This window comes from Mobula birostris, chromosome 3, assembly GCF_030028105.1.
Source record: "Mobula birostris isolate sMobBir1 chromosome 3, sMobBir1.hap1, whole genome shotgun sequence".
NCBI lineage: Eukaryota > Metazoa > Chordata > Chondrichthyes > Myliobatiformes > Myliobatidae > Mobula > Mobula birostris.
This window is the reverse complement of record NC_092372.1, coordinates 53,750,907-53,777,025: the sequence shown is the minus strand read 5'-3', so window position 1 is coordinate 53,777,025 and position 26,119 is coordinate 53,750,907. Positions and strand designations below refer to the sequence as shown.

General features: G+C 41.8%; 1 protein-coding gene across 3 annotated transcripts in view; it reads right to left on the bottom strand.

Moving 5' to 3' along the window:
• The window catches only part of mtmr7b (myotubularin related protein 7b), an 80,606-nt gene that overhangs the window by 16,442 nt on the left and 38,045 nt on the right, over positions 1-26,119 (bottom strand). For all 3 annotated transcript variants that reach the window (XM_072251812.1, XM_072251814.1, XM_072251813.1), the window contains 2 exons: positions 20,357-20,482; positions 16,743-16,792 (listed from right to left, as the gene is read on the bottom strand). In XM_072251812.1, coding sequence (XP_072107913.1) covers positions 16,743-16,792; positions 20,357-20,482 — 176 coding nt within the window. The remainder of the gene's footprint in view (positions 1-16,742; positions 16,793-20,356; positions 20,483-26,119) is intronic.

The following is a 26,119-nucleotide window of genomic DNA, read 5'->3' as shown; positions in this document are numbered from 1 at the left end:
CCCTCTCCACTCTGATGCTCCAATGAGAAACTCATGGACCTCCGGTTTCTTCCTCCAGAAGTCAATAATCAGCTCCTTGGTCTTGCTAACATTGAGTGAGACATTGTTGTTGTGGCACCACTCTGCCAGATTTTTAATTACTCTCCTACGTGCTGATTCAGCAGTATGCAAAGTTCAAAGTCAGTTTATTATCAACATACTACTCCAGGATTCAATTTATCACAGGAATTCACAGTAGAACAAAGAATTACAAAAGAATCAAAGCCTCAGCAAGGACCTGGACCCATTGCAATTTGCCTATCGCCACAATAGGTCAATGGCAGACGCAATCTCAATGGCTCTCCACATGGCTTTAGACCACCTGGACAACACAAATACCCACATCAGGATGCTGTTCATCGACTATAACTCAGCATTTAATACCATCATTCACATATCCTGATTGAGAAGTTGCAGAACCTGGGCCTTTGTACCTCCCTCTGCAATTGGATCCTTGACTTCCTAATCGGAAGACCACAATCTGTGCGGATTGCTGACAACATATTCTCCTCACTGACGATCAGCACTGGCGCACCTCAGGGGTGTGTGCTTAGCCCACTGCTCTACTCTCTGTATACACATGACTGTGTGGGTAGGCATAGCTCAAGTGCCATCTATAAATTTGCTTACGATATAACCATTGTTGGTAGAATCTCAGGTGGTGACGAGAGGGCGCACAGGAGTGAGATATGCCAACTAGTGGAGTGGTGTTGCAGCAACAACGTGGCACTCAAAGTCAGTAAGATGAAAGAGCTGATTGTGGACTTCAGGAAGGGTAAGATGAAGGAACACATACCAATCCTCATAGAGGGATCAGAAGTGGAGAGAGCCAGCAGTTTCAAGTTCCTGGGTGTCAAGATCTCTGTGGATCTAACCTGGTCCCAACATATCGATGCAGTTATGAAGAAGGTAAGACAGCCGCTATACTTCATTAGGAGTTTGAAGAGATTTGGTATGTCAACAAATACACTCAAAAACTTCTATAGTTGTACCATGGAGAGCATTCTGACAGGCTGCGTCACTGTCTGGTATGGAGGGGCTACTGCACAGGACTGAATGAAGCTGCAGAAGTTTGTAAATCTAGTCAGCTCTATCTGGGTACTAACCTACAAAGTACCCAGGACATCTTCAGGGAGCGGTGTCGCAGAAAGGCAGTGTCCATTATTAAGGACTTCCAGCACCCAGGACATGCTCTTTTCTCACTGTTACCAGTGAAGGTACACACTCAATGATTCAGGAACAGCTTCTTCCCCTCTGCCATCCAATTCCTAAATGGACATTGAACCCTTGGACACTACCTCACTTTTTTTTAAATATACAGTATTTCTGTTTTTGCACATTTTTAATCTATTCAATATACATATACTGTAATTGATTTACATTATTTTTATTTTATTTATTATCTTTTTCCTCTGCTAGATTATGTATTGCATTGAACTGCTGCTGCTAAGCTAACAAATTTCACGTCACATGCCTGTGATAATAAACCTGATTCTGAAAAACTACACACAAAGACTGACCAACAACCAGTGTGAAAAAGAAAAACTGCAAATACAAAAAAAAAGCAAATAATAATAAATAAATACTCAGAACATGAGTTGTCGACTCCTTGAAAGTAAGTCCATGGGTTGTGGAATCAGTTCAGTGTTAAGGTGAGCAAAGTTATTCACGCTGTTCAGGAGCCTGATGGCTGAAGGGTAATAACTGTTCTTGAACCTGGTAGTGCAGGATCTAAGGCTCCCGTACCTCCTTCCCGATGGGAGAAGCAAGAAGAGAGCATGCCCTGGATGCGGGTGTCCTTGATGATGGATGCAAGGCACATCAAGCAGAGGGAGAGCTTTATAAAAGCAGACAAGGGCACTATTTCATTAACGTGGCAAGTGAAGCATGGGATGCAGCTGCCTGTGACAAACAAGGAAACATTTCTAAAATAATATAGCTTACCAAGGTCAAATTGTGAACTTCAACAAATATGCTCAAAAACACGCAGTCCTGACTGCTGACACCAGTAAATGAACAGGAAATGCTTAAAAACTGCTCAGGAAAAAAAAAAACATCTGGGAGGCAGATAGAGACGTTGATTTCACTACAGCTGTTCCACCAGTGGAAGAGAGCAACCAAATTATTATAAAATTGGAAAGCTCCTGGAAAAATCAACTTGAATGCAGTCAAAAAAAAGTCCTGAGTTTGCAGCACCCATCCCAGACCCACTATTCACATTAGATAGATTAGAAAATAGAAAAGAAAATAGAAAATAAAATAGTACTACAGAAGTGAGTCAATAGGGTTATAGTAAAGGTAACCCCAAAAACACACACACAATGAACATAATGACTGGAATGGCACCACAGTTTTATCTGTGCCACGTAAGGCAAAGTGCAAGTTCACAGTCCAGTATATATCAAAGACTATTGATAGCATTTGCAGAAATAAGCTAGTTCAGTTTTGGAAATAGAGGATGCTGTTACCAGATAAACAACAGAACAAAGTGCTTTTTGACAATGATAAATCTACTTAGACCTACAGACTCTTAAGAAAGCTTTAGACTGTATTCATAAATTCAGAGCAACACACACAAAATGCTGGAGGAACTCAGCAGGCCAGGCAGCACCTATGGAAATGAATAAACAGTTGATGTTTTGGGCCAAGACTCTTCATCAGGACAGGGAAGGAAGGGGGAAAGACGTCAGAATGAGAATGGGAGGCAGGAGGAATGGACGACAAGCCAGAAGGAAACAGGTGAAGCCATGTGGGTGGGAGAGGGGGGAAATGAAGTAAGAAGCTGGGAATTGATAGGCGGAAAAGGTAAAGGGCTGCAGAAGAAGGTATTAGATAGGAGAAGAGAGTGAACTATGGGAGAAAGGGAGGGAAAAGGTGCACCAGAATGAGGGGATAAGCAGGTGAGGAGAAGTAGTAAGAGGCAAGTGTGGGGAGTTGAAGAGGGAAGAGGAAGGGGGAAAAATTAATGGAAGTTGGAGAAAATGATGTTCATGCTATCAGGTTGGAGGCTACCTAGACAACTATGAGGTGTTGTTGAACCAGAGAGAGGCCTCATCTGGCAAAAGAGGAGGCATGGACCATCATGGGAATGAGGAGAGGAATTAAAATGGTTGACCACTGGGAAATCCTGCTTTTTGCAACAAAGCAGTCCCCCAATCTACCTCGGGTGTCAGTAATATATAAGAGGCTCCATTGAAAGCACTGGATACAACAGATGACCTAAACAGATTCACAGGTGAAGAGTTGCCTCACCTGGAAGGACTGTTTGGACCCTGAATGGAGGTGAGAGAAGAGGTGACTGGGCAGGTGTAGCATTTCTGCCACTTACAGAGATACATGCCAATAGGGAGATGAATAGAGAGGGACGAATAGATAAGGGAATCGCAAAAGGAGTGATCCCTGCAGAAAGTGGAGAGTGAGGGTGGGGGTGGGGGTGTGGGTTAAGTCATGTTTGGTGCTGGGTCCCTTTGAAGATGCAGAAGTTGTGGAGAATGACATGTTGGATGTGGAAGTTCATGATAGGTGAGGACAAGAGGAATTCTGTCCCTACTAAGCCAGTGAGAAGATGGAGTGAGCATGAATGAACAGAAAACGGAGGAGGTGTGGGTGTGAGCAGCATAAGTGGAGGAGGAAGGGAAACGCCATTCTTTGAAAAACGAGGACATCTCTGATTCTCATTTTTACAAGAGACAGCATGAGAATGTACATAGTCAAGATAGCCATGGGAATCAGTAGGTTTATAAAAGATATCAGTTGACTGGTTGACTCCAGAGATGGAGACTGCAAGATCAAGACAGGGGAGAGAGGTATCAGAAATGGACCAAGTGAATTTAAGAGCAACGTTGGACTTGGAGGCCAAGTTGGTCAAATTGTCGAGCTCACCAATGCAGTTGTAAACGTAGAGCAGGAACAGTTGGGAGCATTACCAGGGAAGGCTTGGAACATGGACTGTTCCACGTAGCCAATGAAAAGGCAGACATAGCTGGGGCCCATGCGGGTAGCGATGGCTACACCTTCAGTTTCAGGAAAATTGGTGGAGCTGAAAGGGAAATTGTTGAGGTTGAGGGGTGGGGACCATTCTGCCAAGTTGGGCAGAGTGGTCATGGAAGAGAAGGTTATATTTTGTAACTCCAAAGCATAAAACTAATCAAAAGAAAACCACAGGGTGACAGGGACAAACATGTACTCCTTGTTTTCACTTTCAGTGAGGCATGCACTTATGACGTGGTGGCATAATAACATAAGACATTCTTTTACATAAAACCCACAGTGAATTATGTAAACAAAGAATGCTTAATCAAACAATACATCTACAGTGTTACTCAAATATTACTGAAACATTAAATACACAACACTCCTCCCTGCTCAGCTATAAACTATATAGTCTTGTATATCTATTCAGTATATGATATACTATAGTTACTACATAGACATCCACAGTAGAGTGAATTTTAAATTGTCCTATTCAGACCTAAAGATTTAATCACTATGGAGGATTTCTTACTCTTGTGGGATAATGTTTTCCAGACTGGGGGGGGTCACTCTACTAGGCAGGGGAGACTAGTGACTGTGAAATAATCTCAGAGTCTGGGGTGTCCTCCATGATGGTTGTAGATGTTGGCTCTGGGACTGCAGGAAGTGGTTCTGATAGCTCTGACTGCCTTTCTTCTCCAACAATTGATTCTGCTCTCCTCAACTGATCAAGGTGTTGTCTCCAGATAACATCAGATGCAATCTCCACTGAGCAATGGAGTGGTCCAGTTCGGCTCCTAATCTTTCCAAGTACCCATTTTTGATCACCTCTGTAGTCCCTCACCAGGATTGTTTCACTCCTGGATGAGCATCAAACCTCCTAGTCTGAGGAGCCCTCAAACTGTCTCAGCCGTTATGTCCCGCATACACCTTCTGAGACTGTTTGAGGAGATCCAAGCGTGAGCATAAGGGATGATACAGGAACAGCACAGCTGGTGAGTAGTTGGTTGTGGAGTGTGCCGCATTGAGATTTGCAAGGAGGAAATTGGTGAGCTTCTGATTCAGTGTCAGTGTAGTGTGTTCTGCTGATTTTGTCCTTTAGGCTCGTTTGTAGCTGTGTGGTGCGGTGCAGATGTGTCTTATTCCATTCATTTTCAGGGCTGACCGAAATGGTTCCAGAGCAAATAACCAAATAACCATATAACAATTACAGCACGGAAACAGGCCATCTCGGCCCTTCTAGTCCGTGCCGAACTCTTACTCTCACCTAGTCCCACCGACCTGCACTCAGACCATCACCGTCCATTCCTTTCTTGTCCATATATCTATCCAATTTAACTTTAAACAACAACATTGAACCTGCCACAACCACTTCTGCTGGAAGCTCGTTCCACACAGCTACCGCTCTCTGAGTAAAGAAGTTCCCCCTCATGTTACCCCTAAACTTTTGCCCCCTAACTCTCAACTCATGTCCTCTTGTTTGAATCTCTCCCATTCTCAATGGAAAAAGCCTATCCACGTCAACTCTACCAATCCCCCTCATAATTTTAAACACCTCTATCAAGTCCCCCCTCAACCTTCTACACCCCAAAGAATAAAGACCTAACTTGTTCAACCTTTCTCTGTAACTTAGGAGATGAAACCCAGGCAACATTTTAGTAAATCTCCTCTGTACTCTCTCAATTTTATTGACATCTTTCCTATAATTCGGTGACCAGAACTGTACACAATACTCCAAATTTGGCCTTACCAATGCCTTGTACAATTTCAACATTATATTCCAACTCCTATACTCAATGCTCTGATTAATAAAGGCCAGCATACCAAAAGCTTTCTTCACCACCCTGTCCACATGAGATTCCACCTTCAGGGAACTATGCACCTTTATTCCTAGATCCCTCTGTTCCACAGCATTCTTCAATGCCCTACCATTTCCATGTATGTCCTATTTTGATTAGTCCAACCAAAATGTAGCACCTCACATCTTTCAGCATTAAACTCCATCTGCCATCTTTCAGCCCACTCTTCTAACTGGCCTAAACCTCGCTGCAAGCTTTGAAAACCTACTTTATTACCCACATTGCCACCTATCTTAGTATCATCTGCATACTTACTAATCCAATTTAGCACCCCATCATCCAGATCATTAATATATATGACAAACAATATTGGACCCAGTACAGATCCCTGAGGCACACCACTAGACACCGGTCTCCAATCTGACACACAGTTATCCACCACTACTCTCTGGTGTCTCCCATCCAGCCACTGCTGAATCCATTTTACTACTTCCATATTAATGCCTAACGATTGAACCTTCCTAACTAACCTACCGTGTGGAACCTTATCAAAGGTCTTACTGAAGTCCATATAGATAACATCCACCGCTTTACCCTCGTCAACTTTCCTAGTAACCTCTTCAAAAAATTCAATAAGATTTGTCAAACATGACCTTCCACGCACAAATCCATGTTGACTGTTCCTAATCAAACCCTGTCTATCCAGATAATTATATATACCATCTCTAAGAATACTTTCCATCAATTTACCCACCACTGACGTCAAACTCACAGGCCGATAATTGCTAGGTTTACTCTTAGAGCCCTTTTTAAACAATGAAACCACATGAGCAATATGCCAATCCTCCGGCACCATCCCAGTCTCCAATGACATTTGAAATATTTCTGTCAGAGTCCCTGCTATTTCCACACTAACTTCCCTCAAGGTCCTAGGGAATATCTTGCTCGGACCCGGAGACTTATCCACTTTTATATTTCTTAAAAGTGCCAGTACTTCCTTTTCTTTAATCGTCATACTTTCCATAACTATCCTTCTTGTTTCCTTTACCTTACACAATTCAATATCCTTCTCCTTGGTGAATACCAAAGAAAAGAAATTGTTCAAAATCTCCCCCATCTCTTTTGGCTCTGCACATAGCCGTCCACTCTGATTCTCTAAGAGACCAATTTTATCCCTCACTATCCTTTTGCTATTTATATAACTGTAGAATCCCTTTGGATTTATTTTCACCTTACTTGTCAAAACAGCCATGTATCTTCTTTTGCTTTTCTAATTTCTTTCTTAAGATTCTTTTCACATTCTTTATATTCCTCGAGCATCTCATTAACTCCAAGCTGCCTATATTTATTGTAGATCCCTCTCTTTTTCCGAACCAAGTTTCCTATATCCTTTGAAAACCATGGCTCTCTCAAACTTTTAACCTTTCCTTTCAACCTAACAGGAACATAAAGATCCTGTACCCTCAAAATTTCACCTTTAAATGACCTCCATTCCTCTACTACATCCTTCCCATAAAACAAATTGTCCCAATCCACTCCTTCTAAATCCTTTCACATCTCCTCAAGGTTAGCCTTTCTCCAATCAAAAATCTCAACCCTGGGTCCAGTCCTATCCTTCTCCCTAATTATATTGAAACTAATGGTATTGTGATCACTGGACCCGAAGTGCTCCCCAACACATACCTCCGTCACCTGCTCTATCTCATTCCCTAACAGGAGATCCAACACTGCCCCTTCTCTAGTTGGTACCTCTATGTATTGCTGCAAAAAACTATCCTGCACACATTTTACAAACTCCAAACCTTCCAGCCCTTTTACAGAATGGGCTTCCCACTCTATGTGTGGAAAATTAAAATCTCCCACAATCACAACCTTGTGCTTACTACAAATATCTGCTATCTCCTTACAAATTTGCTCCTCCAGTTCTCGGTCCCCAGTAGATGGTCTATAATACACCCCTATAGGCATCAATACACCTTTCCTATTCTTCAATTCCACCCAAATAGCCTCCCTAGACGAGTCCACTAATCTATCCTGCCAGAGCACCACTGTTATATTTTCTCTGACAAGCAATGCAACACTTCCCCCTCTTGCCCCTCCTATTCTATCACACCTGAAGCAATGAAATCCTGGAATATTTAGTTGCCAATCACACCCCTCCTGCAACCACGTTTCACTAATACCTACAACATCATATTTCCAGGTGTCAATCCATGCTCTAAGCTCATCCACCTTTCTTACAATGCTTCTAGCATTAAAATAGATGCATTTAAGAAACTCTCCACCTCTTACTCTCTGTTTATCCTTAATGGAGCAAACAACCTTGTTATCTTTTTCTTCCTTGTCCCCTACATCTTTGGTCTGAGTGCTCCTGATCTCTGTCCCCTGCCTATCCTCCCTCACACACTGTCTACCTGCTTTCTCTATTTGTGAACTAAGCTCCTCTCTCTTAGTCTCTTTAATTTGATTTCCACCCCCCAACCATTCTAGTTTAAAGTCACTCAGTAGCCCTCGTAAATCTCCCCGCCAGGATATTAGTCCCCCTAGGATTCAAGTGTAACCCGTCCTTTTTCTACAAGTCACACTTGCGCCAAAAGAGGTCCCAATGATCCAAAAACTTGAATCCCTGCCCCCTGCTCCAATCCCTCAGCCACGCATTTATCCTCCACCTCATCGCATTCCTACTCTCACTGTCACGTAGCACAGGCAGTAATCCCGAGATTACTACCTTTGCGGTCCTTTTTCTCAACTCCCTTCCTAACTCGCTATATTCTCCTTTCAGGACCTCTTCCCTTTTCCTACCTATGTGTACCACGAGCTCTGGCTCCTCTCCCTCCCACTTCAGGATGGTCCAATGGTGGTCCATTGTCACTAACTGAGTGTTCTGGAACATCAGTCCTTGAGAAGAGACTTCAACAGTGTGCAAGGCTGCAGTGGAGGCTATTGGGAACACTTCTGGCCACTTTGTAGCAGCATCCACTACTACCAAGAAACTTGTGCCCATGAACGGCCTGGAAAAATCCACGTGAATCCTCTGCCAGAGCAATGCAGTCTATTCTCAGGGATTTCTTAACATCTTCCCTTCTCTGGTTTGAAAATGGACACCAGTGTTTGATGTATTGGGTAAAATGTTTTACAGCCCAGGCCAGACTCTAGGCTTCATTGTCAATCTGTGCATAATTTTTCTCTGTAGAGTTAAGAGAACATGATGCAAGGCAATGGGGTGTTCACTTCCATTACTCAAAAAATGTAACATGACTGCACCTATACCATAAGGCGAGACATCACAGGCAAGCTTCACTAGATGATGTGGATCATAATGTGTCAACACAGTGTCTGATGTCACCATTATCTTTATCGTTTGAAAGCTATCTACACTGCTTTGTCCATTGACATTTCTTCTTGAACTTCCTATGTGTGCAGGTCAGTGGGACTAGGCAGAAAATGGTTCAGCACAGCCAAGAAGGGCCAAAAGGCCTGCTTCTGTGCTGTAGTTTCTATGGTTTCTATGCAGTAATAAGTTCAAGGGCTGGAGCACATTAGCCAGGCTTGACAGGAACCTGTTATAGTAGTTGACAAATCCAGGGCTTCTGGCCGGGGAAAAACCCAAACGATTTCATGGGGGGGGCGGGGGTACACTCATCCACGGCTGTTTTAATGAAGTCTGTAATGACCCTGATGTACTCATTCAGGTCCTTGGATGAGTTCTTGAACATGCCCCAGTCCACTGACTCAAGGCAATCCTGTCACAGTTCCTCATCCTACTTCAACCACCTCTTCATTGTCTTGATCTCTGGAGTCCCGCTCTTTAGGCTCTGTCTGTATGCAGGTAGCAGGAGTACAGACAAATGATCCAACTTGCCAAAATGCAGTCTCAGGAAGGAATGATAGGCATTCCTTATTGTAGTGTAGCAGTGGCCTAGTGTTTTGGGATTGCTAGTGCAATAGGTTATGTGCTTGTCATAATAGCGCAGGGCTTTCTTCAAACAAGCCTGATCAAAGTTGCAAACTATAATTTGAAATGCATTGGGACAGGCCGTTTCTCGAGATATACCTCATGTGCCTCTGATACAGCAGCCAATATTACTCAGATATTACTGAAGTATCATATATAGGAAGCGGTCAGGTCTGTTGTCGAGAAGCAAGTGGAGAGCTTTAATGCTGTTTTGATGGTGAATAGAAGTGTATAGCAACAAGACATCCCTGGTGAAAATGAGGTGATCAGGGCCAGGGAATTGAAGGTTGTTGAGGAGATCAAGAGCATGTGAAGTATTGCAAATGTAGGTGGGAAGGGACTAAACCTCAAGGGATAAAATGGAGTCAATGTGTTCATATCTTTATGAGCATTCTATGGTCAGTGGAATTCCTCTGCACATAATGTGCACCATCAAAAGCTTTGATCCTAACTTTACGTGCACTGTTGTTCAAAGTGGAGTCAGGTTTGAAGAAAAAAAAAATTGGGATACATCAGAGGTGGCACCTTTGCACTTGTCTTTGACGTCACCATGAATCAGAGCATAAAAAGGACACCATAGGCCATTTGGCCCAACGCGTCTGCTCCACTATTCCATCATGGTTGTTTTATTGTCCCTCTCAACCTCATTCAGCTGCCTTCTTCCCGTAACCTTTGACACTTCTTATCTATTGCAGATCTTGATTTTGCATGTGACCTTTCACACCAATATTGAGTAATTGCATTAAATATACCCCATAGAAAACCAGTACTGATAAAGAATAATGTTCTCGTATACATGAAAATATTCATATAATTGGGCAGCATCACCAGTCCGGATGACTGGAACATGTGGGACATCAAGAATAGAAATAATAAAGCTAGGAACATCCTCAGCACATTAAACATATGCTGATATAATGAAATGCTAAAACCAAGTAGTATCCAATGATAAAGATGCACTGGGAGAGCTGTACAGTATCATCAGCTCCCGACAAACTAAACATCCAGACGGTCTCTTCCTAATCACAGGAGACTTCAATCATGTTAACCTGCAGGATATTTTACACAAACTCCACCAACATGTCAGCATGACCACTAGGTGGCAGGAACAAACAGACTGGCCCACATTTATACAGACAGATACAGAATTTACAAAGCCACCCCATACCCTCAATTTGGCTTCTTTGATCACTTTCTCATAATGTTAATCCCAGCATACCGACTACTGCTGAAAATGGAGAACTCCAGTCAAGAGGACCATCACTGTATGGCCTAATAAGGCAATCTCTACGCTTCAGGACTGTATCGAACCAGCATATATTCAAGAAGGCTGCCACAAACAAGGATGATACAGACCTCAAGGAATATGCCTCATCTGTTACTGGCTACATCAGTAAGTGTGTCAACAACGATGGTACACCAAGACGGTCAACTCACTGTCCAACCAGGATCCCTGGCTGAATCAGAGGTTCGCTCCCTACTGAAAGCCCAGAACGACGGCTTCAAGTCTAGTGACAGAACAGCTCTCAGAGCAGTCACCTCACCTTGGGCGCCAAGAGGGAAAAGACTGCCTACGCACAAAAATTTCAGGAACACCTGTCCAATATGCATGCTTCGAGGAATGTCCTTCCAAGTGAGAATCCACTATTTATAACAGCAGCAGATATGAGAAGGACTCTGTAGAGAGTCAACCACCATAAGGCTCACTGATGTCTTCTCAGACATCTTCAAGACATCATTCCTCCAGGCCCCACATACTTCAAATCAGCCGCCATCATCCCAGTACCAAAGAACCCTACAGCTTCAGAACTGAAGCTACTGCCCAGTAGCACTGATGCTAATCATGAACTGCTTTGAATGGCTGGCAATGGCACACATCAAAACTCCATTCCTACCACACTGGACACTCACCAATATGCTTATCAACAGAACCACACTACAATAGATGCCATAGTATTCGTCATGCACCTGGCCCTGACACACCTAGAAAACAAGGACACTTATGTCAGAAAACACACAAAATGCTGGTAGAACACAGCAGGCCAGGCAGCATCTATAGGAAGAGGTACAGTCAACATTTCGGGCCGAGACCCCTTATCAGGATTAACCGAAAGAAGAGATAGTAAGAGGACTTCTTTCAGTTAATCCTGACGAAGGGTCTCAGCCCAAAATGTCGACTGTACCTCTTTCTATAGATGCTGCCTGGCCTGCTGTGTTCTACCAGCATTTCGTGTGTGTTGCTTGAATCTCCAGCATCTGCAGATTTTCTCGTGTTTGCACTTACGTCAGAATGCTGTTTCTGGATTTCAGTTCAGCATTCAACACTATTGCCCCACAGGCTTTGGAGAACAAACTCCAACTCCTTGGTCTAGATATACCCCTGTGCAACTGGGTGTTGGACTTCTTAACCAACAGACTTCAGAAAGTCAGAATGCACAACCGCTCCTCCCCCCCCCCCATCATGGATGCCTCCAAGATTTTTGTGCTGAGCTCATTGCCATACACTGTGCTCACACATGACTGCATGGCCAAACACCCAAGACTTCACGTTGTCAAGTTCGCCAATGACATGACAGCGGTGGGCCTCATCACCAACAATTGACTACAGAGAGGAGGTGGAAGAGTTTAGAGACTAGTGGCAAGAAAATAACCTCTTCCTCAGTGTCAACAAGACAAATGAGATGGTTATCAACTTCAGGAGAACTCACAACCCTCCTAACATCTGCGGCACAGCGTGGAAACTGTGCACAGTTTCAAAGTCCTGGGAGTGCACATCTCACACATGGCCCTAGAACACAATGCCTCTACTTTCTGACAGGGCTTAAGTGAGCTGGACTATGCACATCAATATTCTTGAACTTCTACAGTTGCAATGTAGAGAGCATGCTGCTTCACTGCATGGTACGGATAGTGCACTCCAGCGGAGAGGAAAGCTTTACAACTAGTAGTCAGAACTGCCCAACACAACATTGGCACCAGCCTTTGCACCATCAAGGACATATATACGGTAAGGTCCCAGAAAATGGCCAGCAATATCATGAAGCATCCCACTATCCAGTTTGTGCACTTTGTCCCCAATCGCACCAGGGAGGTGGCTATGTAGCATCGCACTAGAACCACTAGACTCAAAAGAAGTTACTTTCCCCAAGCAGTAAGGCTGAATAACACCTCCACTCACTAAACCACCACTCTACACCCTCCACCATCACTACTTTATGATTTCCTGTCAGTTCCTTTATGTACAGACAACTCCTTCCTGTACCTAGTGCCACTTTACGTAAGTACTTATAATTAATATATGTACGTGTTACTTTAATAATTTATATTTATTGTCTTTTATTATCTTGTTCTGCTTCACACTTGTGTGCCGGAAATGACATTAAACAATCTTGAATCAGAACTGCTTACTTCCCACAGTCCCCTGTAGTGCAAAATACTGGGGAATCAATACTTATTTAAGTATTGCATTACCTTTAAGCCTTAATAATAATCATGAACATTTTTTTAAAGTTGTACATGCTGGAAATCTGATGTACACTCAGTGCCCACTTTATTAGTTACACATGTACGCCTGTTCGTTAATGCAAATATTCAAACAGCCAATCATGTGGCAGCAACTCAATGTATAAAAGCATGCAGACATGGTCAAGAGGTTCAGTTGTTTTTCAAAATAGGGAAGAAATGTGATCTAAGTGGCTTTGTCCGTGGGATGTTTATTGGTGCCAGACAGGGTGATTTGAGTATTTCAAAAACTGTTGATCTCTTGGGATTTTCATGCACAACAGTTGTTAGACTATACAGAGCATGGTGTAAAAAAACAAAAAGAAAAAAATCCATTGAGCGGTACAAGGGCGAAAATGCCTCAGTAATGAGAGAAGTCAGAGGAGAATGCTCAGACTGGTTCAAGCTGACAGGAAGGCAACAGTAGCTCAGATAACCAAGCATTACAAAAATGGCGGGCAGAAGAGCATCCCTGAATACACAACACATCGAATCTTGAAGTGAATGGGCTACAGTGGCAGGAGACCACAGGCATACACTCAGTGACCATTATATTAGATACAGGTGCTACCTAATAAAGTTGCAACTGACTGTAGTTTGCAGAAAATTAATTAATCTTTAAAACTATTCTTTAAGGTAATGAAATCTTGTTTTAAAATATGACGTATGAGTGAAGCATGTTTTCCTGTCTTTCTAGATTTCCTTTTCCCTGGCAAAAAAAAATTGAAAAAAATTGTTTATGATGCAATAGTACAAGGTCAGTCAAAACTAGAATCAAAGATAAACACGGTATGCACTGTTTGCTCAGTGAGCAAGGTTGACCTGACGAGTGAACATAGAGCATTCAACTAATCATACAAACCTTGTAACCAATAATAATGCTCCAGGAATTTTCCATTTCTCCATCGGAAAAATACGTTAAACCTTTTTAACTATTTCTATAAACCATTCAGTGTGTCAGCCCAATACTGATGCAGAGATATGAAGCCTCGAAAAAAAACCCACTCAACTATCAGTAAACTGCAATCTGTTCTCAGTTGCAAAGCTTAATTTCAGAAATTTCCCATTAATATTCCTCAAAATATGTTAGCTGTATCAAGTTAATAAGCAGACGTAAACCATGCTTATCAAATCTAGGAAACATTTAGCAGGACAACGAACACATATACGGAACAAAATATTTAACCTCAGTCTGTAAACACCAAATGTTTACATTATCACATCCTAATGCTTCACTTAAATATATCTTTTTATATTTACCAAGATTTCAAAAGTTGCTGGGAACTGAATATTGACGGCTGTTAGATGTTTCACAGATAAACCTCTGAACAGATAATAGCAATTGATTGCTTTGCATTTTAAGAAATACTTTTCTTTCAAGGATTGTTTTATTGCTTTTCATCATCTACCATCTCTTCCCCTCCACTGCTAAGCTTAAGCTTTTTCTAAATGGCTCACTAGTCAACAACACTACCGATGACTCATCCCAGCGAAGGAAATGAAAACTGACAAGCCTACTCTTGCTTAACATTTTAAGATTTTCTAAAAATATCTATACTTCATTAGTGATTAGCTCTGACTATAACCAAATAGTTTGTCTCTCTACACTCACAAGGTTTTAAAAAAAACCCTCAATTTGCTGAAGTTCAGAATCTTTGACTAAGCTTTCAGATCAACAATTCTGTCTGACTACATTGTAGTTGCTTTAGTTTCAAAATCTGCTTTAGTGCATCCTATTGCTGGCACACAATGATGACACAGAATGCCAGCTGTAGAGATATGTCCTTTCATTTCAGTAGTAGGGGGCCAACTGGCTTTGTCCTAAGCTCTATTAATACGATCCACTCATTTCAATCGACTTGTGTTTCTTTCCTGCACTGGCAGCCACAATAATGATTTAGCTGTTCTGTTAATGTTCTACTTAAACGTATCCCCTTCCCCACCACCCCCAACCCCCAGACACTGATGGTGAGAAGCAGGTTGACGGTGTCTGGAAGATATCTAGGTGTTTAGACTTTGAAAGTGGTCATCAATGATACTTTAGTGGTACAAATACTACATGTCGCTTGCTAAGATTTCACTGATGTTGTCCTGTTAACAAAAGTAGGTATTCAGTGGAAAGGACATGAATAAAGCAGAAAGATGCAACGACTGAACTAAATAATTACTTGGAAGTGTGAGGTGGTTTAATGAAGGTATAAAATTAATTGCTCTTTTCAATCATGCTTTGTAGATCTACTGGAAATATCTGAATGAACAAACTCAGATCCTAGCAGAGAATCATTCACCTAAAGCTTTTTCTTAAGATAGATTTTTAAAAGGCAAGTAACAAAATTCTTCATGAGGTCAGAGTGTAAGCTCATGAAATAGTTGGTAAATTTACTCAAAGGTTTGACAACAGCTTTGGCAAAAGAGGACTGAGTGTTGCAATAACTGAATGAGACTTCCCTGGGAAAAACAAATTCATGATGTTCCACTGGAAATGGTTCTGATATCCCAATAATTTACAATATTGGCAAACTGATTGTTCATAACAATATCTATTTTTTCTTCAAGGATCGACTTTATTCACCATATACAGTGAAGATGCAAAGCACCGTAGACAGGTAATGAGCAAATAGGACATTGTTTATTTTCAAGCTTGGACTAACAAAGAGTAGGTACCTATATACTAACATGAATAAATTTAGGAACAAGTAGCAGCTGAATTATTCTGGTGTTTTGAACAGAGAAACAAGCTGCAAGAGTAAAGGCTGATTTATACTTGTGTGTAAACTCGACGCCGTAGGTACAACATAGCCGCAAACCCTATGCTGAGCCTACGCAGATCCCTACGCCATAGCCCGACGCGCACCTCTCCCAAAATGTAACTACTCGTCATAGCAACGCAGACACCAACAACTGTGATTGGTCCGCCTGGTAGCATCACATTTCCTCCTGCGCTGCATTAGCTTCCCATTGGCTGACTGAAGGGCAGGGAAGGAACTCTGGCTGCAATGCTTTCCATAAAGCTTTACAGACCTCCAAAATTATGGAGGACACATTTCGCTTTTATGAAACAAGACGCTCGCTTCAAACTTGTTTACACTGAGGAAGACTACCATGACCATGAAGCCTTGCACAGGCAGGTATGTGCGCATGCGCAACATGCCCGAATTGCAGAGCGACACAGACATACCAACGCACAAGTATAAATGCTCAAAAACACACGTAGGCCACTTGAGTAGGTTACGGTGTCGAGTTGACGCACAAGTATAAATCAGCCTTAGGTCCATCCCATTTGTGATTTAAAAATGAGTGTGGAATGCAATGAATAGAAACCATAACAGATATCTTCTGGCCACCTTTATATAAGTACCAGTACAACAAATATTTCTATACAAAACATACATCAGTTTCCATTTGATTTGCTAATACACTGAATATTTCCCAATCTGAAAACTAGAATATAAATATGTGAAACGTAAAATTCTTACCTGTGGTTAAACTTGTGTCCAAAAGAAACCCAGTCTTTTTCAATCAAAATCTACATAAAACAAATTTTAATATCTGGTAGCACAACTGCAGAAACAGATAATCAGATTAATTATGTCAAGACAAAACTTGCATATGTATACTTATTCATGAATACCATACCTCTTATAGGACTTTCTGTTGGTAACACTATCAAATGGTGCAATGGAATCTATCTTGCCAAGGTGAGGTATTTGTTGATCACAATAAAATATTTCTCTTTGGGGCCATTCTGATGGGCAGAGTGACATCATCAGAAAGGCCACAGCTTCAGAACAAATTATCTCCCTCTGCACCACATCCTTTCAGGCTGAAACATCGACTGTACTTTTTTTTCCCCCATAGATGCTGCCTGGCCTGCTGAGTTCCTCCAGCATTTTGTGTGTCAACCCGCAGTTCTCTGTTGTGGAGTCATAGAAAGCTACCACACGAAAACAGGCCCTTTGACCCATCTAGTCCATGCTGAACCATTTAAACTGCAGAGTCCCATCGACCCACACTGGGACCATAGCCCTCCATACCCCTACCATCCATGTACCTATCCAAATTTTTCTTAAGTGGTGAAATCAAAAATCACATGACCCACTTGGGCTGGCAGCTCATTCCACACTCTCACCAATCTCTGAATAAAGTAGTTACCTCTTAAACATTTCACTTTTGATGGTCACTCAATGTTCACTACACCCCCAACGTGTTGGTGTCATCTACAAATTTGCTGATCCAGTTAAACACATTATTATCCAGATTTTGATACAGATGACAAACAACGAACCCAGCACTGATCCCTACAGCACATCACTAGTCACAGGCCTCCAGTCAGAGAGGCAACCATCTACTACCATTCCGTGGCTTCTCCCACAGAGCCAATGTCAAATCCAATTTACCAACTCACCTTCAATGCCAAGCAACTGACTAACCTCCCATGCAGGACCTTGACAAATTCCTTACTAATGTCCACGTGGTCTTCATCATCTTTCCTGGTAATATCCTCGAAAATCTGTACAAGATTGGTGAGATGCAACCTACCACGCACAAAGCCATGCTGATTATCCCTAAGCAGTCCACATCTATCCAAATAATCATATCCAGTCTCTTAGAATACCTTCCAATAACATTCTCACTACTGATGTCAGGCTTACCGGCCTATAATTTCCTGGGATATTCTTACAGCCTTTCTTAAACAGCGGAACAACATTAGTTATCCTCCAGTCCTCTGGTACCTCACCTGTTGTGAAGGACGATTTAAATATCTCTGCTAGGGCCCTGCAATTTCTGCATTTCCCCCACCCCCAGGTTCTTGTAAACACCTTGCCATGCCCTGGGGATTTGTCCACCAATTTGCCTCAAGACAGCAAAGGCCTCCTCATCTGTGATCTCTGTAGAGTTCATGACCTCCCCACTGCTTTGCTTCACTTCTATAGACTCTTGTGTCCATCTCCCTAGTAAAGATAGATGAAAAATATCTATTTAAGATCTCCTCCATCTCTTTCATCGTCACACACAAATCACCATTCTGATCTCCCAAAGGACCAATTTTGTCCCTTGCAATCCTTTCGCTCTTAACAGACCTGTGGGACAGACATCGAAAAGTGATGCTGGAGAGGTAGTAATGGGGAATAACGAAATGGTGGATGAACTGAATAAGAATATTGCATCAGCCTTCACTGTGGAAGACATTAGCAGTACGGTGGAAGTTCCAGGTGTCAGGGGTTATGAAGTGTGTGAAGTTACCATAACTGGAGAGAAAGTTCTTGGGAAATTGAAAGGTCTGAAAATAGAAAAGTCACCTGGATCAGTTGGTTCTGATAGAGGTGACTGAAGAGATTGTGGGGGCATTAGTAATGATCTTTCAAGAACCACCAGATTCTGGAATGGTTCCGGAAGACTGGAAAATTGCAAGTGTCACTCCACTCTTCAAGAAGGTAGATAGGCAGAAGAAAGGAAACTATTGGCCAGCTAGTCTGACTTAGTGATTGGGAAGATGTTGGAGTCGATTATTAAGGATGAGGTCTCAGGGTACCTGGGAGGCACATGATAAAATAGGCCACAGTCAGCATGGTTAAAGGAAAATCTTGCCTGTCAAAACTGTTGGAATTCTTTGAAGAAATGACAAGCAGGATAGACAAAGGAGAATTGGTTGATGTTGTGTACTTGGATTTTCAGAAGGCCTTTGACAAGGTGCCACAACCGAGACTGCTTAAAAAGCTATGAAATACAAAGGGACTTGGGAGTCCTTTTGCAGGATTCCCTAATGGTTAACTTGCAGGTTGAGTAAAGAAAGCAACTGCAATGTTAGCATTCATTTCAAGAGGACTAGAATATAAAAGCAAGGATGTAATGTTGAAACTTTATAACGCATTGGTGAGGCCTCATTTGGAGTACTGTGAGTAGTTTGGGCCCTTTATCTTAGAAACTGGAGAGGGTTCAAAGGAGGTTCATGAAAGTTATTCCAGGATTGAACAGCTTGCCATACGAAGAGCGTTTGATGGTTCTTGGTCTGTATTCACTAGAATTCAGAAGAATGAGGGGTGACCTCATTGAAACCTATCAAATGGTGAAAGGCCTTGATAGGGTGGATGTGGAGAGGATGTTTCCTATGGCGGATAGCCTATGGACAGCCTCAGAATAGTTGGGCATCCTTCTGGAATGGAGATGAGGAGGAATCCCTTTGGCCAGAGTGTGGTGAATCCTTCGCCACAGGCAGCTGTGAAGGCAAAGACTTTATGCATATTTAAGGCAGAGGTTGACAGATCCTTGAATGGTCAGGGCATGAAGGGATACAGGGAGAAGGCAGGAGATTGGGGCTAAAATATACATTTTACTCTTACAATGGACCTTTGCATGATGGTATGCTTGTAAAAGTTTATCATATTGCTCCACAAATTCAGGATTCTGTTCTTCCTACAAAACATTGCTTATTGATCCAATTTTGCACACAACTGAACTGGACCACAGAGCCTGAAGTGAAGACCATCAAGAAAAGTCAAAAGAGAGAATCCGAAAACCAGAAAAGACAATTTTGGATATAAATACAATTGATCAAACCGGTGATACAATTGCTAAGAATTAAGTACCTAATGATTTAACCATGCAACCACCACAACAAAATTGCTGCTCTTACTGAATGCATCCCATAAATGTTTACAAAGATTAAATAAGCTTCACAGAGCGGGGGAGGGGTAAATTTTGATGTTGTTATATTGTTCTTTAGCGAATAGTAGGGGCTCCATTGTTGATCTCAGTGTGCTTAGAACAGGAAAGGAAAATAAGTTTCCCATTCCTGAACAATCCCGAAAAATATCAATGTTAGATAAATGTGCAGGCTTGAATATTGAATCAATCTTGTACAACCAACAGCAAAATTAATGGCCAATTATCACAAATTAAAAATGGTCATTAACCAAAGTACCAGATAGCTATCAGTGACAGCAGAATCACACCTCCACAAAATTAGGGCATTTGATGTTTGGCATCATAAGCAGAGAATATATTAGCAAGAACATCAACATTAATAACTATTTCTGAATACTCAACATGCTTGTGTCACCTTTATCTTTTTTTAATATTATATTCTTACCATGAATCCCTTTAAGGTCCGGTAAAATGGATCAAGTAGTACACTTGCTACAGAGCAGACTTGGGCAGTTCTGTCCCAACCATCCGAACAGTGGACCAATACACTGGCGGCTTCCTCTGCAACAGCCTGAAACAACAGTATTTCTATCTTATTTACAGCCAATAATCTGCTTGGTCATATACCTCCGTAAAGCTGCCAAAGCTGCCACAACATTCCAAAGCTAAAGATGAGAATAAAGTGAGAACATTTCTTCATGTGATTTGCCTGCCTTTCATTGTTTATGCAAACTGACTGGACTTCACAGAAAGAAGCAAATCACAAGTCCCAAGAAAACTTGTTTGGACTGTTAATTAATGCATTGCATTAATAGTTGCCCAAATAACAATCAATCTGATGTATTTTTACGGACTTCATGGACTTAATGGAACAGAATTGTAATGCCTGGCATTAAATGGATGCTGAAGTCTGTTATAATTGTCTCCTAACAGTCAAGTCAATGGTGTTGTATATTTACTATTTCAGTTATATTTGAGTAATATTGTAAAGTAAAAACAAATATTGTTTGATAAGGCATTTTTGTTCATTTAAACAAATTAAATAAGGGCCGTATGTAAAAGTACATGAATGGCACACATCATGATGCCACCATGTCATACTTACATGTGTTGCTTGAAGTTAAAACAAAACTAAGATAAGTTCAACTGGGTTCCTATCCCTTTCTTGCAATTAGTTTTATGCTTTGGAGTTAAAAACCATAACAGTGTGACGTGGAAGTTTTAAAAGAACCTGAAATAACTACATACCCGTTGAAGCAGAATGAGATGTCAGAGTTTTTTTTTAAAAAAAGAGCTGCAAGAAATAGGTGAGTAAAAAAACAAGCGGCGCAGTACTTTTTTTCCCCTTCACAAGGGGAGGAAGTAGGACAAACTAAAACAAAAGCCAGGAAACAGACAAATTCACGGGTTCATAAACAGCGAGTACTGAGTCTTCATAAACGTTATTTTTTTAAAGCAGAAATACTGGCTACACTGGAACAATAGAGGTGTTCGATTTCACAAGAGATAACTGGAATATGTGCGTTGAGCAAATTGAGTGTCATTTTAAAGCAAATGAAATAGCCAATGAAAATAAATGACAATTTTGTTGAGTGCATTGGATTTAAAGGCAGACAGTTTGCTTAGAAGTTTGACTGCTTCAACTAAACCAGCCAAAATGAACTTTGCTAATATCATGAAAGTAATGCAAGAACATTTAGAACTGAAGCCATTATGGATTGCAGAATGCTTCAGCTTTCATAAGCGGAATCATAAGGGGAGTCCATTTCAGGATATGTAGCTTAACTGAAGATATTGTCTGAGCATTGTCAGTTCACTGATGGCCTGAATCATGCACCAAGAGATCAGTTAAGTTTGTTGAATCTTACAAGAAAGCATTCATAAATGGCTCCTAACTGAAGCTCAACTTACATTTAAAACAGCAACTGAAATAGCTGTATCAATAGAAACAGCAGAGTCTCAACTGAGTTTCAGTCAGGAATGAATATAAGCGCGAACAAAATTGCAGCATCTAGCCAGAGGCTGCCTGGCTTAACGAGTTGTGTTACCATGGTGGTGGGGGCTCACATACACCAGACCAATGCAGATTTAAAGGCAAAACCCGCAGAAAATGCAACAAACTACGACACATAAAAAGAACATGTTGGGCAGACAGACAAAAATAAATGGAAGAAAAAAAGATTAAAAAGTCAAGCTGCAGTTTCAAAATGACCACTAATCTGCATGCTGTTGATGAAAAATCTGATAATGACAATGACTGAGGACAGGGTAGCCTTAAGATCTACAATGTGAAAACTAATAAGAGACAAGTAATACTGCTTCACCAGAAGTGAAAGGCAAATTAATTAAAATGGAATTGGACACTGGCTTGGCTGTTTCAATCATTCCACGAGATGAGTTTGAACAGCATTTCAAAGGTACTGAACTGAAGCCTGAAGATATCCAACTAAGAACATATACTGGAGAAAAGTTAACTCCTGTGAGAGTAACATTTGTAAAAGTGAAATACAACAACCAACAAGTCACGTTGGGTTTGGATGCGGTAAGAAGAGGCAGAGCAGAGTAATGATGGCACTTAATGGTGACTCTTTTGCTTGCATCTTCTGAAACAGCTCTATTTCCATCTTTAATATCTTTATTTTTCCCTTTCAGAGTTCTTTGGAAGACCCTGCCCTGGAGTTACACACTGACTTCAGTTCTTTGCCGGAATAGGACCATCTCTCGGGGTTTCATAACTGACCATTGTTGTTCAGCATGCCAAGGGCTCGGCCTAAGAGTCCAGCTTGGATTTGGAAGCCTAGGATCTTGGGGCTCTGGAGGCGGGTTGATTGAGGGTCGGTGTCATGGCAGGAGACTCGTGTGTCATCGGGGGAGCCGGGATATCTGCTGTGTGTCCGAAGACCCGAGATCTTTGAGATCTACTGGTACAGGCTGGAAAAAAAGTGACGTAACGGACTTTTAACATTGTAAACCAGCGAGTTGTTTGTTATGTCTCTCCACTCGCTGGGAAAATGGAGACACCTCCTTCTCCCTTATTCGGGAGAGAGAGAGAGAGCTTGTGGTATGTCGTATACCGGGTGAAACGCGAAGACTTTGAAGGACTGCAAGTCTGTGTCTTTGTTATTGCTTTGCTCACGCTTGAGTGCTCGGTGGTGGGTGCCGTTGCTTTTTTTTTGCCGGTGGGGTGAGGGGTGATTGTTGCTTGCTGCCGCTTACGTGCGGGAGGGAGAGGAGTTGGGGGGGTGGTACTTTGGGATTCTAACATTTAACTGTCATTCATTCTTTGGGACACTTCTCTGTTTTCATGGACGTTTGTGAAGAAAAAGCATTTCAGGATGTATACTGTATACACTTCTCTGACATTAAGTTGGACCTTTGAAGAAAAACAGGAGGGCCAGCATTGTGGGGACGTGATTGGCTAAGACAACTACAACTTGATTCGAGATCCATCTAGCATTTGCATGTCACATTCCCTTAAATGAAAGTGAATTAAGAAATATACTGGATAATGCCACATCAGTGTTCAGGGATGGCCTTGGAAAACTCAAATATATCAAACGTAAAATAATGTTAAATGAAAATACCACACCCACATTTTACAACGTTCCTTATACCAACCATGATAAAGTACCCAGTGAACTAGATCACAAGGAGGCTGCAGGAATTCTTTCCAATGTAGAGTGGAGCCTATGGGCGATACCCATGGTCCCAGTAGCTAGGAATAACAGATCTGTCAGGAACTTTGATGATTTTAAGGTCACCATCAACCCAGTACTGAAAGTAGATCAATACCCTCTGCCCAGGAAAGAGGATATCTTTTCAAACCTTCTTGGAGGAAAACACTTCAGCGAAGTGGACTTGGTTGAAGTCAACTACAAATGAAGATGGAAGAAGGGTCCAAAGTGTTCCTCACCAGAAACAGTCACAATGGCTTTATCACTATAATTGGCTTATTTTTGGAGTAGCCTCTGCAGCTACACTCTCGCAGAAGGCTATGGACCAGCTGCTGCAAGGTTGCCCAGGCACTCAGTGTTACCTTATTGACATCATTGTTACCAGTGAGGATGACGAGGAACATCCCCAGCATCTTAAGACAGTGGTAAAAAGATTAGAAGATTATGAGCTCAGAGCATGACGCAACTAATACAAATTCTTTATACCAAGCATCACTTACTGTGGTCACACCACTGACGTACAAGCATTACACAAGTGTGCTGAGAAAATTCAAGCAGAGGTGGATCCCCCAAGGCCAAAGGATCATGGTCCTTTTTAGGATTTGTCAATTACTATAACAGGTTCCTGCCAAATCTGGCTACTGTGCTGAAGCACCTTCAATAATTCCAAAAGACTAAAGTAGGGTAAATACTGAAAGGCTTTTATTCGCAGTACGACGTGACCTCCATGCTGAGTGTCTGCCCCTGGTCTGACGGGGAGGAGCAGGGCAAAATTGCCTTTATTCAGGGATCTGTGGGAGGAGCCACAGGGGCAGTCAGCAGAGGGGCGTGTCCAGACAGTTAACCTAGTTCCACCCTTGAACTCATTACTACAGATTGGGAAGAAGTAGCAATTGGCAAAGCAGTGTGAGGTGGCTTTCCAAAAGGTAAAGGAAATGGTGACATCAGACACTATACTCACACATTATAATCTATATTGTCCAGTGAGGCTTGATATGCATTGTTCAGGATGCCAATACATCGAGAAGAAAAGTACCCAGAGTCGTCAGAACCACTTCCTGCAGTCCCAGAGTCAATGCCTCCAACCACAATGGGGGAGGCCCCAGACCTGAAATTGACTCACTGCGTCAAGCAGAGCAGAGTGAACCCTTTGTCAAGAAAGATGTTATCTCACATGAGTAATAAATCCTCCACAGCGATTAAAACCTTAGGCCTGAGTGTGAGAATTTAAGATTTACTATGCTGTGGATGTCTGTATATAGCAGTCGGATTATATAGTATACTGTATAGATATGCATGTATACAACTTGAGATGCATTCTATATTGAGTTAGAGTTCATAGCTAAGCAGAAAGAGTTTTATGCATTTACGATTTCAGTAATATTTGAGTAATGCTGTCTTTATATTGTTTAAGCATTCTAGTTCATTAAAATAATTAGTTATGGGTTATATGTAAAAGGGAATGGCATACTTTGTCATATGTACTTGCATCGCTTACAGTAAAAGGAAAACTGAGACGTATTCTCCTGGGTTCCCATCTTTTTCTAGCAATTAGTTTTATGCCTTGAAGTTACAAAAACATAACAAATGGGTCTGTCTGGGAAATCTTGTTTAGTGCCAGGCATCAAAGTCAAATTTCAACCTTAATTTAACCTGGCACTCAACATCAGTAAGACGAAAGAGCTGATTATGGACTTCAGGAATGGTAAGACAAAGGAACACATACCAATCCTCAGAGGGATCAGAAGTGGAGAGAGTGAGCAGTTTCAAGTTCCTGGGTGTCAAGATCTCTGAGGATCTAACCTCCCAACATATCGTACCGATATATATCGGCAGGAGGAGAAGATGCATGTGCGCAGCTCTCCGGTGAAAAATGATATCGTATCTGTTAAATAGGGGCCATGGACAATTCTGATTTGATGGAGAATGGACGTGAAAGCACAGAGGAACATCTGGAGAAATTTCTGAAACGCCCATTCGCTGCTGTCATTACTGTGTGGTCAGGAATCTTTCGGAGGGTAGGCCTCAAAATCCCTGGCCTTGCCTGCTTTTGGCGATCGAGAAGGAGGTCGAATCGTTCAGACAGAGATGGCGCTCAGTACTCAGTGTCGGAGAGCTGATCAGAGCTCTAAGTTTTCGGATGACTCAGAGTCGGATTGTGGTCGGCATGGCAGGGAGAGTTTTCCTTCCTTCTCCTGTCTGCGTGAGATGTGGGACATTTAAGAAACCTTGAACTTTACTGTGCTCATGGACTTCTTCATCAAGTTATGGTATTGTTACACTGTTGTAACTATATGTTATAATTATGTGGTTCTGTCAGTTTTTTTCAGCCTTGGTCTGTCCTGTGTTTTGTGATATCACACCGGAGGAAATAATGTATCATTTCTTAATGCATGCATTACTAAATGAGAATAAAAGAGGACTACGTGTCTTCATAATCTAGTTATAAAGAAGGCAAGACAGCGGCTATACTTCATTAGGAGTTTGAAAAAGTTTGGTATGTCAACAAATACACTCAAAAACTTCTATAGTTG